This window comes from Nicotiana tomentosiformis, chromosome 6 (assembly GCF_000390325.3).
Source record: "Nicotiana tomentosiformis chromosome 6, ASM39032v3, whole genome shotgun sequence".
NCBI lineage: Eukaryota > Viridiplantae > Streptophyta > Magnoliopsida > Solanales > Solanaceae > Nicotiana > Nicotiana tomentosiformis.
Genome location: NC_090817.1, coordinates 145209697 through 145224465, shown reverse-complemented (window position 1 = coordinate 145224465; position 14769 = coordinate 145209697). Strand labels below are relative to the sequence as shown.

At 34.9% G+C, this 14769-nt stretch overlaps 2 protein-coding genes across 9 annotated transcripts; both read left to right on the top strand.

Annotated features, from left to right (window-relative positions):
• LOC138894893 (uncharacterized) lies at window positions 1-720 on the top strand. Its single transcript, XM_070179628.1, has 2 exons — window positions 1-191; window positions 390-720. The coding sequence occupies exons 1-2, from the start codon at window positions 1-3 to the stop codon at window positions 718-720; spliced, it is 522 nt and encodes a 173-aa protein (XP_070035729.1).
• A 7392-nt stretch (window positions 721-8112) lies between these two features.
• Window positions 8113-13770, top strand: LOC104086523 (uncharacterized). Of its 8 annotated transcripts, XM_070177995.1 has the most exons (8): window positions 8196-8265; window positions 8356-8448; window positions 9078-9123; window positions 9617-9757; window positions 10233-10303; window positions 10395-12242; window positions 12651-12804; window positions 12908-13770. In XM_070177995.1, the coding sequence occupies exons 4-8, from the start codon at window positions 9625-9627 to the stop codon at window positions 13633-13635; spliced, it is 2934 nt and encodes a 977-aa protein (XP_070034096.1). In that variant the 5' UTR covers window positions 8196-8265; window positions 8356-8448; window positions 9078-9123; window positions 9617-9624; the 3' UTR covers window positions 13636-13770. The 8 variants fall into 8 exon arrangements, with proteins under 8 accessions (XP_018622980.1, XP_009589095.1, XP_070034094.1 ...); XM_018767464.3 differs by lacking the exon at window positions 9078-9123 and having other exon boundaries at window positions 8113-8265; window positions 8356-8443; XM_009590800.4 differs by lacking the exon at window positions 9078-9123 and having other exon boundaries at window positions 8113-8265.
• Window positions 13771-14769: the final 999 nt, after the last annotated feature.

Below are 14769 nucleotides of genomic sequence, written 5' to 3'. Positions count from 1 at the left end.
ATGTCGAATTTGTCAAAACTTGAATTTGTGACGCTTGACATTTCTGGGAATAACTATTTGCCATGGGTACTTGATGCTGAAATTCACCTTGACGCTAAAGGTCTTGGTGATACTATTAAAAAAAGAAATGAAGCATCAAGTCAGGATAAGGCGAAAGCCATGATTTTCCTTCGCCATCATCTCGATGAAGGGTTAAAAAGTGAATATTTAACCTTGAAAGATCCATTTTAATTATGGACTAGTTTGAACGAACGATATGACCACCTAAAGGCCATGGTGTTGCCAAGAGCTCGTCGTGAGTGGATGCACTTACGACTACAAGATTATAAGACCACAAGTGAATATAATTCTGTTGTATATAGAATACTTTCCCAACTAAAATTATGTAGGGAACCTATGAATAATGAGGACATGTTGGAAAAGACTATTTCCACTTTTCATGCCTCAAATATGGTGTTACAGGAGCAATATCGTGAAAAGGGCTTTAAGAAATATTCTGAGTTAATTTCATGCTTTTTGGTGGCTGAACAACATAATGCCTTTTTAATGAAAAATCATGAAGTCTGCTCTACTGGATCAGCTCCATTTCCAGAAGCGGATCTGGGAGCGATAGATCCAAAGTCTGAAAGAAGACGAAATAATTATCGTGGCCGTATAAATATATGTGGGTGTGACAAGAGGCGAAATAATAATCGCTATGGTGGTGGTCATTATAAATAAGAGAACAATAAGGGTTCTCAGAAAAATCCTTCAAAAGGCAAGGGTAATATTTGCCACCGATGTGGTATGAAAAATCATTGGGCACAAATTTTTCGTACACCTGAATATTTTGTCAAACTTTATCAAGCATTTATAAAAGGAAAACAAAATAAAGTCGAGACTCACTTGCCCTTTCAAAATGATGTTGAGGCAGGCCCTATGAATAATCATGATAAAGTTGAAGCAAACCTTGCCTATAAAGATGATATTTCCGAAGGCCTTACAAATATTACTCATTTAGAAGTTGGGGACTTCTTTGAGCATCATAACTGAAGACTTATTATTGGAAAAAATTATAAGATAAATGTATTTTTTTATCGAAGTTCATATTTTAAATAAAACGTTTTATGTTGTCAGTATTTACTTTCATAAATATAGTTTCTTTTGTTCTTAAATTTTTCAATATTACTTATGATGTATTTTTTTTTTCTTTATGAAGAATATGAAAACTTCTCAGTGTTCAATTGGCAATAATAAAGAAGAAATATGCCTTCTGGATAGTGCTACGACGCACACCATATTAAAAGATAAGAGATATTTCTCTTATTTAATTATGAAAGAAGCCAATATCATAACAATATCTGGTAGTACAAAATTAATTGAGGGCTCTGGAAGAGCGACTGTATTACTACCAGGAGGAACTATATTGGTTGTTAATGATGCATTATATTGTAGTAGGTCTCAAAGAAACTTGTTGAGTTTCAAAAATATTTGCCAAAATGGCTATCATATTGAGACCACCAATGAAGGAAAGGTTGAATACCTTTATATTACTACAATAAAAGTGAAAAAGAAGTATGTGCTTGAAAAGCTTCCCGCATTTTCCTCCGAATTATACTATACTAGTATTAGCGTAGTCGAATCACATGCCATAGTAAATAAGGAGTTTACTAATGATTTTATTATTTGGTATGACCGGTTGGGCCATTCCGGTTATAATATGATGCGCAAAATAATTGAGAATTCACATGATCATTCATTGAAGAACCAGAAGATTCTTCAAACTAAAGAATTCTCTTGCGCTGTATGTTCTCAAGGCAAACTGATTATTAGACTATCAGTAATTAAAGTTGGAGTTGAATCTCCTGCATTTTTGGAATGTATACAGAGTGATATATGTGGGCACATACACCCTCCATGTGGACCATTCAGATATTATATGGTTTTGATAGATGCATCTACAAGATGGTCACATGTGTGCTTGTTATCAACCTGCAATTTGGCCTTTGCGAGGTTACTAGCTCAATTAATAAGATTAAGAGCACAGTTTTCAGATTATGCAATTAAGACACTTCGTCTTGATAATGCTGGTGAATTTATATCTCAGGCCTTTAATGATTATTGCATATCAACTGGGATAACAATTGAGCATCCAGTTGCTCATGTTCATACTCAAAATGGTCCAGCGGAATCATTGATCAAACGCCTCCAATTAATTGCTAGACCAATGCTTATGAGAATAAAACCTTCCATTTCGGCATGGGGCTATGCTATTTTACATGCAGCAGCTCTTGTGCGGATCAGACCCACAAGTTATCATAAAGTCTCCCCAATACAATTGGCTTTTGGTCAGGGGCCAAATATCTCCCATCTTATAACATTTGGATGTGCAGTATATATTCCAATTGCTCCACCACAATGCACAAAGATGAGACCCCAAAAAAAGTTGGGGATATATGTTGGGTATGAATCTTCTTCTATTATAAAATATTTGGAACCTATAACTGGAGATTTATTTACGACAAGATTTGATGATTCCCATTTTGATGAATCAGTATACCCAATATTAGGGGAAGAAAATAAGCAGTTGCAAAAAGAGATAGATTGGAATGTATTATCATTATCTCATTTAGATTCTCGAACAAATCAATGTGAACACGAGGTTCAAAAGATAATTTATTTGCAAAATATTGCAAATCAACTGCCACATGCATTCACTAACCTACCAAGAGTGACTAAGTCACATATTTCAGCTGCTAATGCTCCTATTCGAATTGATGTCCCGGTTCGACAATCTATAAATGCAAATGAGTCTAATCCACGCTTGAAACGTGGTAGACCAATTGGTTCCAAAGATAAAAATCCTCGAAAGCGAAAAGGAGCAAATGATCTAGGAGATCATAATATGGAGGCAATTGCTCAAAAGAGCCCCGTGACATAACAAATGATAAGACCTCAGAGGAGGTGCAGGTACCTGAAAATAATAAGAATGAAGAGATCTCAATAAGTTATGTCTCTACGGAAAAAAGGTGGAATCGAAATAATATTATTGTTGACAATATTTTTGCTTATAATGTTGTTGTTGAAATAATGCAACAAAATGAGGATCTTGAACCAAGATCTGTCAATGAATGTAGACAGAGAAATGATTGGCCAAAATGGAAAGACGCTATCCAGGCAGCATTAGCGTTACTCGAAAAACGTAAAGTATTCGGATGTATAGTCCGAACACCTGAAGGAATAAAGCCAGTGGGATACAAATAGGTTTTTGTGCGAAAACGAAATAATAAAAATGAAGTCGCTAGATATAAAGCACGACTTGTGACACAAGGATTTTCGCAAAGACCTGGTATTGATTATATTGAGACTTTCTCCTTTGGTGGATGCAATCACTTTTAGGTATCTTATAAATTTGGCAGTCCATGAAAAATTTGATATGCGTCTGATGAAAGTTGTCACATCCTATTTGTATGGTACATTAGACAACGAAATTTATATAAAAATCCCTGAAGGGCTTAAAGTTCCTGAAACTAATAAAAGTTTTCGGGAAACTTGTTCAATAAAGCTTCAAAAATTCTTATACGAATTGAAACAATCAGGCCGAATGTGGTATAATCGCCTGAGTGAGTATTTGCTGAAAGAAGGGTATAAGAATGATTCAATTTGTCCTTATGTATTTATAAAAAGGTATGGATCTGAATTTGTTATAATCGATGTGTATGTTGATGATCTAAATATCATTGGAAGTCCTGGGGAACTTCCAAAAGCAGTAGACTGTTTGAAGAAAGAGTTTGAAATGAAGGATCTTGGAAAGACAAAATTTTGTCTTGGTCTACAAATTGAGCATATGAAAGATAAAATTTTTGTCCATCAATCAACTTATACCGAAAAGATCCTAAAGCGTTTTTATATGGATAAAGCACAACCATTGAGTACCCCGATGATTGTGAGATTACTTGATATAAATAAAGATCCATTCCGAACTCATGAAAATGATGGAGAGCTTCTTGGTGATGAAACTCCATATCTTAGTGCAATTGGGGCACTAATGTATCTTGCAAATAATACTCGACCAGATATAACATTTGCAGTAAATTTATTAGCAAGATTTAGTTCCTTTCCAACGATAAGACACTGGAATGTTGTTAGGCATATTTTTAGATACCTCCGAGGGACTATTGATATGAGATTATTTTATTCTTATGAATCCGATTCACAAATGATTGGTTATGCAGATGCAGGTTATTTGTCTGACCCACATAAAGCCCGATCTCAAACAGGCTATCTATTTACTTGTGGAGGTACAACTATTTCACGGTGCTCAACAAAATAAACTTTAGCTACTACATCTTCCAATCATGCATAGATAATAGCTATTCATGAAAATAGTCGAGGATGTGTATGGTTGAGACCAGTGACTCAACACATTCAACAACTGTGTGGTCTTTCTTTAAAGACGAAGATTCCGACGATATTGTATGAAGATAATGCTGCTTGTATAGCTCAGCTAAAAGGGGATATATCAAAGGAGACAGAACAAAACACATTTCACCAAAGTTCTTTTTCACGCATGATCTTCAACAAAATGGTGAGATTGATGTTCAACAAATCCGTTCAAGTGATAATCTGACAGATTTATTCACTAAGGCATTGCCAACATCGATATTTGAGAAGCTGCGGCATAAGATTGGAATGCATCGTCTTCGAGATATCAAATAAAGTTTCATCAGAGGGGTTATAATATGTGTTGTACTCTTTTTTTCCTTAACCAAGGTTTTGTTCTAACTGGGTTTTTCTGGTAAGGTTTTTAATGAGGCAACACTCAATGCGTATTACAAGATGTATGTACTCTTTTTCCTTCATTAGCCTTTTTCCCACTGGATTTTTCCTAGTAAGGTTTTAACGAGGTACATTATCTTTTAGATGGACATCCAAGGGGGAATATTATAAATATATTAAAGTGGATGTCCATTGAATACTCCATACATCTCTATTCCATGAACCATTTGAGTTCATGTATTTAGTTAATTCATCACTTAATATTTATAACCTTTAGGTGTATTCTTGTAACCTTTTATGTATCCCATATCCTATAAATATGGTATACTTTATCTTATGAAGTACACACAAGAAACACACTTGAATAAGATAATTTCTACATTCTCCTCCTATATATCTTGTCTCTATTACTATATTGTTCTATTTTGCTCTCATTTCTTAATAATAAATAAAAAATTTAACCTTCATAAAATATTTTTAGTTTTGTTAAAATTAAAGAGTACCAACTTTAAAATGATTTCATTTTGATATTGTATTAAGAGCAAAAAAGATAATAAAATGATCAAACCCTACTTGTCATACCCGACACCAAGTCACCACTTATGTTATTAGACACCTTCGTCTTTGACTGAACTCCCTTGCACAAAATGCTGGGTCCGCTACTGATCACGAGTATAATAACGAACGCTCTTAAGTTTTGGTGTGAATTGAGAGATCAATTCATCAAGTTTCAAATAAAATGTGTATATTTGGAACGAAAGTACAAAGAAAATGTAATATAATTCGCAACTTTTACATTTAAAATATTCGTTAACTTCTCAAATAATAATAATAGCGTTAAATACATCACGAAAGGTGATGGTGAGATATATATGTTCCCTTCGCCCTTAACTAAAGTTTCAGGTTCGAACCTTAGGAATGATAGCAGTAAGCACTTTTCCTTTAATTGGGCTTACGCAGTATGAATCCGAATTAGTTGAGTCCTAATGTGAGATTCGAATACCGGGTGAGATCTTTTTTAGAAAAAAAAAAATCTATTAGATACAGTGGGGCATAAGAAATAATGTTATGGTTAGTCGTTTCATAATATCTTGGTAAGGAAGTGTCAAATTGATTGGAATAAGGGTCCCTTTTGTTGAATGTGGTCTTAAATCCCTCTTTGAGATTTCATAGGCAATTAGATGGTCCTGATCTAACTGGACCTACAAGTAAAGCTATCATCATTTGGAAATTAGCCTAAAAATCCACTTTGTTTGGTTGATTTTTAGAGAAAAGTGTCTTTTTCTCTTTTATTGGTATAATAATAACGCTTGAAAAAGCTGTCATAAATAGTAAATGTAAGATTTTGCAATCGAGTTGTCAAAGTCCACGAAAAAGGTCAAGACTTTACGTGAAGTGAATGAGCCAAAAACATCATTATGGAACTAATCATAAGAAAAATACTTTATTATATGCTTTTCATATAAAATATGCCTTAGTATTTTATAATTATAGTACAACTGTTGATACCATACTTGCATGGGAGATCTTTTTGTTTTCTTGTGTTTGAGATTCTCTTGATTTCAAATAAATATACATATCCATCCAATTGTTGTAGCTACTCATCTTCTTCCCACAAATTAAGTGCAGGGCGGCCCAACCTCATCGGAGGCCTAAAGCAAAATCTTAATAAGAGGCCTTTATTAATGAACATCGTTATTAAATCTTAATAATTTAATGAACATCGTTTTTAAAAAAATTAGACAAGTGAGGATGTGAAATTAAAAAAAATAAGAACTTAGTTTTATAAAATACAGAAAATTAAATGAATTTAATGTTGATTGCATCACAACTGAAATGAGAGAACCCAGAAAACATAAGTGACTCCTTTTTTTTAGTAAGTCCCTTTTTATGTTTGGTAACAATTCAACTTTAGATTTTTCTTTTTACCATTAATGAGATGATTTCTAGCCCAAAAACTTTTATGATTTATTTAAGATTACAAGTTTCAAAAGCCTTCCTTTATTTCATAAAATCCATCTCCAGTCAAATACTTTCATACAAATTGGGACGGAGAGAGTATAATTTATGTTAGAAAAATAAATAATAAGTTAGATTATTAGATATAGTTACGTGACCAACTAATGAATAGAGAAATATAATTAATTAAAAAAAATAAAATAAGATTGACAAAAAACTATTTTAGTTATATTAATTAGAGGAAGAAATCGAGTTATTAAAAATTAATATGACAATAAAGAAATAAATTTATCAATAATAAAAGATAATTATATAAATAATATACTACTATATATAAAAAAAATACTAGTAATTTTGGGGCTCTTAAATATTTGGGGCCTAAAGCAAGTGTTTCACTTGCTTTAGGGTTGGGCTGCCCCTGATTAAGTGGAAGATGAGACATGTAATTAAAAAATAATAAGCGGAAAAGGCGAATGTCAATTAAAACCTTAATAAATTATGTAAGGAAAAAGACAAAACTTGAAAATTTTCATAATTTTTATTTTTGAAAGATTGATAAGGCTAAAGATTTTTGTAAAATAGGTAATGTTAATTAAACCTTCACTTATAATCTAAAATTGAAAATGAATCTTTCAGGTTTTATTTGTAGTAAACCGGAATTTTGTATAATTAGCCTACCAAGATGTATCAAATAAAGGGGTGCATACGAGGATAACAGTGAAATTCTGAATATTAGCAAAGTTAGCAAGTAGAACACATAAAACAAAAATCAATAATTACTTAATATGTCATTAATCATTTTACTGTCACGTTACAAATTTGGACTTAAATTGAAGCTCCTAAAATGCTAAAAGTAGATGTGGTAGCTATCTCATAATCATGTATACACCTAATTATCTATTTCAGTGCATATGCATTAAATTGAAGGATCCACTTACTTAAATTTTTTATGTTAACAAATTGGTCACAACATTAAATTCATAATATGATCAACAATAAATGCAGCAAACGCCGCGGTCTAGTGCGTAATAAAATAGATTGAAAATAGTCTAAGTTTAAATTTTAATGCTGACAAAAATACTAAACGATTTTTTCTCATATGTTCAAGTTTTGATTAATAAAATTATCCGTTATTTACCTAATAGATAGCCCAAATACTATGATTAATAAAAAAAAATGATCATACAATAAGAGTAATTTACAAATATCCATTTGCCGGTGCACCAGTTATACTATGATTAGAAAATGATGGCTGGTTCTAAACTAGCCGCGTTATATGTGGGGGCAAATCTTAATTGGAAAGTGGGGTCGAAATACAATTATCCGAAACCATAAGGATCTTTCCTTGTCAGGTCAATTTATTGGTATTTACTAACGAAGAATATCACTTTATTTTGTATCCTTTTTAATCCACAAAATTTTCACTTCACTTCCTCTCTCTACTCTCTCTATCAACGTGATCCCTGAACAGATGAACGCTCTCCGGCGAGTTTCCTACCGGAATTTCAGTTTTCCGTTTCCGGCGACCTCCGTTCCGTGAAACCACCGGTAGCTTAAAGTTGAGCTTTCTACGTTATTTTTCACACACATATTTATTCACCTACTACTGTGTGAAACCTGCGGCGGTGGCATTGTCAGGTGGTCCTGCATATCGTTGATACTGTGAAGCTTTTAGCAGAAGCTTTTCAGTTTTTGCTTTTCTGTACTCTCTTCCGATCTCGCTTTTGTAAGGTATTTCGAATCGGATTCTCTTTCTCGTAATTTCGTTTTCTCTTTTTATTTTTTTTTCGGATTTTAGCGTTTCAAAGTTTTGATGTTTATATTTACCATTTTTGTACTCTCTTAAAAATTCGTATGATTGGTTTGTTTAAACTAATGGTGATGTACACTGAATGAGTGCAGGTTATTACTCGTTATTGGTAGTTATTTAAGTAGAAAGTTCCTTTTTTTTGGTTGAGTTTGTTCTGGTTTTTGCTTGAGTGGTTGATCTGAAGTTTCATATGGACTCTCATGTAATTTCTCGCTGCATAATTTGGCCTAAACACTTTAATGTAAGCAACAAATCAAATTGTGGACTCAACTATTACACCGGATATCTGCTACCTCCCACCACTATAGGTAGCAGGTACCTGGTAACTCTGCCCATCAATTTATTAAAATTCCAGCTAATACAGCTAATAAAAATGAAGAATTATATATCTTCAAAATAATGAACAGAAATACCGCAAAAGGCCATTGAGACATCCATCAATGGAGTAATCCGGGAGCTACTTCACTATATTCCTATTTAATGGTTTTAATAAATCTCCTTTGGTGTTTGCTGTGAAACTGTTGTTTGAGAAAATGTTTTTTTTTTGTAGCTTGTCACATATTGTGATCCTTGGTATGGGTGTCTGAAGTGTGAAGGTGTGTATATCTCCTTTTAGAGGAAGCACAATGAGGGGGAAAATTGTCTGATTATAGATTTACTCTATGATTTTTAGAGCTATAGTTTTTAAACAACATCTTTATTAAATCAACTTATCTCTTGTGGTTTTTTTTGCATGACATCTGAATTCTGAAAGCTTGTCCTTTATGTTCGGTTTTCTCCTTATCTGTTGCGTGTACCATCTACTCGTGGCTCCAATGTTTTATGGTTGTAATATGTTTAGCTAATTTCTAGCAATTTTTTGTATCATGAATGATGTATTTTCTGTCAATTCTCTCCATCTCTTTTTGAGTAGATATATATACATGTGTACACATATTTTGCTGTCTCGGGCACATGCCTATTTCTTTGGCATATGGAAATTTGAAGTTGTTGGGGGTTTATATTCTCTACTCTTTGGGAAATAACATTTTGATGACACAATGATTGACGCAGCAATTTGGATTTACATGGTTAATTGTGTGGTCTCAGGTGATGAGATGAATGGGTTTCAGAATGGTAAAAATAGCAATCTTGATAAACCTTTTCCAGGATGCTTGGGACGAATGGTGAACCTTTTCGATTTGAATTCTGGGGTGGCAGGAAACAGGATGCTTACAGATAAACCACATGGTGATAATAAATTTCTTTGCTATATACTTCTCTGTTCTCTCTAATGTTCCATCTTAGAATTTTGAATCCTTTATTGAGAACCACATAAACAAGACACTCTGGGGTAATGATTGTTTTGTAGATAAAACCATTATCGTAGTTTCACTTGGAAAATCTTTTTGTTAAGTAGTGGCAACTAGAACATTTTTGTGGAATTGATTCGTCAAACTAAGGAATAGTGCATCAATAGTATTGTTTGCAGAAGACTAGTCAAATCGCCTATCAAGTTCAAAAAAGATATTTTGGATGTAATGGGTATATATGAAATGTGACTCCTCTATCTGGAGCTGTTTTCATTTTCCATAAAACAAAGCTCCTGCAAGAACGGCCAGATCTATTTGAATTCATACGGTATTTGAGTATTTGTTTCTATTGTTTATGCATCCTCTAACCGTGAAACTGAATCTTCGTGTTGACTTGGTCCATCTTACTGCAGGTTCTCTTTCAAGGAGCCAATCAGATGTTGTCAGGGCGTATCCTTCTGAGGATCAAATAGAGGGAAAAATGGTACATCTTCAGTCTATTTCTAGATGATATTAATTTAGGAAGCGAGATGAGCTGGTCTATTACTGAATTTTGGTTCGATACTAATGCTCAGATATGGTGCATGCAGATTTTTTCAGATTTGAAGAGAAACAGTTCAAACAAGAAATCAAATGGAACACCGATGAAGAAGCTTATAGCCCAAGAAATGTCCAAGGAAATAAACTCTTGTCAGAATCCACCTAGTGTTGTTGCCAAGTTGATGGGTCTTGATGCTTTTCCTATGCGGAGATCTGTTTCAGCTGCACGAAGTCATTTTGGAGGTCATTCACGAAGTCATACTGATTCCTCGTTCAGTTATTGCCAGCACGAAAATGGCTCCTTGATGGAAGAAATGCATAATGTTAATCAATATGCAGAGCAGAATGAATATAAGGATGTCTATGAAGTTTGGCAGCCACCCACGAAGATAAATTGTGTGAGAAGCAAATCTCCCCAAAAGGCAAAAGACGATGAAACCAGTATTGACAAGAAGGTAGCTTTTGTTCGTCAGAAGTTCATTGAAGCTAAATGCCTCTCTATAGATGGAAAACTTCGCCAGTCTAAAGAATTCCAAGAAGCATTGGAGGTTTTAAGTTCCAACACAGATCTATTCCTCAAGTTTCTGCAAGAACCCAATCCTATGTTTTCGCAGCATTTACATAACTTGAAGTCTGTACCTCCTCCTCCTGAGACAAAGCGAATAACTGTTCTTAAACCATCAAAGATGGTGGATAATAGTAGATTTGGTGAATCAGGAAACACAAATGAAAAAGAGATGAAGAGAGCCACCCAGGTGGGTCAGGGAAACAGGGTAGACAAAAGCCACTGTGCGAGTTCCCCTCCTGCAGCAGGTTGGAATATTGACGAAAATCCTGCTCAACCGACAAGGATAGTGGTGTTGAAACCAAGCCCTAGCAAGACCCACAACTGCCGGGCTGCAAGTTCTCCACCTTCAGCATCACCAAGAGCATCAGAAACTGAAACGAAATTTGTGAACATAGAGGATAATGAAGCTGAGGACTCAGGAGAAGTGGCAATAGGCATTACACAGAAGATGCGAGAAAATCCTGGTGGACATAGAAGGGATGAAACCTTGCTTTCTTCTGTGTCTTCCAATGGCTACATTGGTGATGAGAGTTCATTTAACAAGTCTGAAAATGAGTATGTAGCAGGAAATCTCAGTGATTCAGAAGTCATATCACCAGTTTCTAGGCACTCTTGGGATTACATTAATAGATTTGGCGGCCCTTATTCTTGCTCCTCCGTGAGCCGTGCATCTTATTCCCCAGAATCTTCCGTTTCTAAAGAAGCCAAGAAGCGACTTTCAGAGAGATGGGCAACGGTGGCATCTAATGGAAGTTGTCAAGAACAAAGACATCTGCGCAGAAACTCCAGTACATTAGGCGAGATGCTTGCTCTTTCTGACTCGAAGAAGGCCGGAGGAATAGAGCAGGAAAGTAGCAAAGAAGAACCCAGAACTTCAAATTCCAACTCGATGAGTAATTCCAACTGTGATGAAAGTTTGGATCAGTCACCTAGAAACCTCTCAAGGTCTAAATCTGTTCCTGTATCTTCTGCTGCATTTGGTACGCAGTTGAATGTGGATGTTCGAGGTCCTGATACAGGAAAAAACAACCTTCCCAAAGACACAACAAAGCCAAGAAGCACAAAACTGTCACTGAAAAATCTATTGTTCTCAAGGAACAAAAAACCAAGCAAAGACGGCGTGAACCATTGGCAATCCAGCGATGAAATGCAGTCTGGTGACAAGTCTTCACATTGTTCTGCAAAAGTTGACAAAGATAAAAGTGAATACCTTAATGTTCCAGGGCTTGAGTGCTCATCAGCTGACGTTGATAAATCACCAGGCAAACTATTTTCCCAGAATTTGTTTGGCGAGCGGGACATAATCTCTCCTGAGGTAATGTACTTACTTACCTCTTTGGAAAAGCACTTTCCTGGTGATTAGTTAGTGTGGTTTTATGGGTCAAATTATGGGAAATCAGTTAAGCTCCATTTTTTTTCTCATTCATTTCATTTGATGGTTATCAAAACAAAAATTTGTTCATTTCCACTTTTTCTTTCTTTCAGTTTGATGTTTATCATCTGTGTGTTCTAGAATATTAGCAACAGGAGTTCTCTCACCTTTTGATTTGTGTCCTTGCAATTTCTTGTATAGCTTATTATATCTTCTATTGTTCCTTTTAAAGAGGTTTTGTCAATGTGTGGGAACAGTTTGTCACGCCAACTGAAATAGGGCTGATATGACTTTGCCAAATTGACTACTTTGAGGAAATCCAAAGCTCATTTATGATTTAACTACTTTTAGCAGGTTGGGCTATTTGTATCAAAATCTTTGCCCTCGGGAAACCAGTGTGAGAGCCAGGACCAACCAAGTCCTATATCTGTTTTGGAGACAACATTTGAAGAGGATGAACATCCAGCACATATATCCTTTGGCAGGACTAAGCCAGATCATCATGGTAAAATCGTGGCACCAATCACACCTAGATCTCTGGTTTCCCTTTTTCTTTTGATATATGTACAACTTATACTTTTACCCTATGCTTTTATCAAATTTAACAGGTGGTGAGTTGTCTGTTGACCCTATAAGGTGCAATCTGATTGACAAATCTCCTCCAATAGGATCAATTGCTCGTACTCTGTCATGGAATGATTCCTGTGTAGATACAGCCAGTTCAGTTTGTTTAAGACCGTCTGCATCCATTCAGCGAACAGAGGAAGAAGAAAAAGAATGGTTCTCTTTTGTTCAAACATTATTAACGGCAGCTGGCCTTAATGAAGTGCAATCTGATGCATTCTTGTTGATGTGGCATTCGCCTGAAAGCCCTTTGGATCCATCGCTAAGAGAAAAATATGTTGATCTGAACGAGCAGGATGTACTACACGAGGCCAGGCGAAGACGAAGGAGATCAATCCGAAAACTTGTATTTGATTGTGTAAATGCAGCACTGATGGAAATTGCAGGATATGGGCCAGACACTTGCCAAAGAGCCATACCTTATAGTGGGGTCAGTAATAATCTCCCAGAAGGAGGAGCTAAATTGATATTGGTAGACCAGGTGTGGACCCGAATGAAGGAATGGTTTTCGAGCGAGGTGAAATATCTCTCCGATGATGGTGGGGATGGAAACAGCCTGGTGGTGGATGGAATGGTGAGGAAGGAGGTAGTGGGGAAGGGGTGGCTTCAATATTTGAGATTAGAATTAGATAATGTAGGAATGGAAATTGAAAGGAAGTTGCTGGAAGAGCTTGTGCATGAATCCATCGTTGAATTGACAGGTAGAGTGTGATAAGTCTTTTCCACTTATTTTTGTTTCCCTTGGTATTCTTGTCTCAAATTATATAACCATCATCTCCTGTATTATTGTGTTTGCCAACAATGCTGCAATCATTGTTTATATTGCAAATATTTTGCATTTTTGTAATGTTTTACGTCTAGATTTGTTTTGCATTTTATGCTTTGACTCTGATTATGGATGTGGAACACTAGTTGTCATTTGTACAGTGTAACTATGTAAGCTGACACAAATGCAGTTTACTCCTTGCCAATTGACTTTGCAATTAACTGTCTCATGGTTTTAGTGTGAAGTTGATTAGTCCATGAAATCTCTTTTATTTTCTCCCTTTTAAAATTTGATTTAAATTACATATGATGATAGTGTAATAATTGTTAGACTATTAGTATAGTTTAACCGTTGATAGGCAGTGCTTACATAGAATATTACTTGTGATTACATGATAAGGTTAATTTTGTAAATATGTTTATACCATAACTTTTTTTTTAATAACTATAATATCTGGGTAAGTTTGCACACGTCTCCACTAATTACATGGGATACTTGACACCTCTATCTATCAAGATTTGAACAGAATATTTATGCCATTATTTTTAGTAAAGTATATTCTTTTTCCCTTTTCTCTATCTTTTTTTTAATAAAAATTCTGGGCAGCCAATGTAAGCACTAGCACGTGTCATCTCCAAACTGCGTGACTTATTTAAGAGCTCATTCAAGAAGTCATTCTTATTTTTCCCAACCATAGAAGAGAAGGAGAAATCTCGTGATTCGTAGGCGCAACTCTTTTTAGTGTCCCAATACATCTCTTTACTCGTCTTCTAGTTTAGCCCCCTAAACTTGAGAAGAGAGAAACCAAAAGATCTACAATGACGACAAGATAAAGATCAACTTACTGTTTTTCATAGCATGTACAGAAAAATGAGAATGACACAACGTAAGTAGAGCCAATATACTCACATTCACCAACTACCCTTCCAAAAATATACGAAATTGATGTTTGTATCAGATCAATAAATTGTGCGTCGAATAACTACATTACGTATATAAGTAAAATATTAGATTTTAGAGGTATATATATAACATATATTGAATATTCTTTATGGGAGAATTTTTTTCATTTCTTTCAAG

Bases quoted from the DNA above. Each gene is read 5' to 3' on its own strand.
- LOC104086523 (XM_018767464.3), top strand. From the start codon at position 9,625: ATGAATGGGTTTCAGAATGGTAAAAATAGCAATCTTGATAAACCTTTT. The intron at 9,758-10,232 runs GTGATAATAAAT...ATCTTACTGCAG, and splicing joins GCTTACAGATAAACCACATG to GTTCTCTTTCAAGGAGCCAA. The intron at 10,304-10,394 runs GTACATCTTCAG...ACTAATGCTCAG, and splicing joins ATCAAATAGAGGGAAAAATG to ATATGGTGCATGCAGATTTT.
- LOC138894893 (XM_070179628.1), top strand. From the start codon at position 1: ATGTCGAATTTGTCAAAACTTGAATTTGTGACGCTTGACATTTCTGGG. The intron at 192-389 runs GTTAAAAAGTGA...AAAATTATGTAG, and splicing joins CGCCATCATCTCGATGAAGG to GGAACCTATGAATAATGAGG.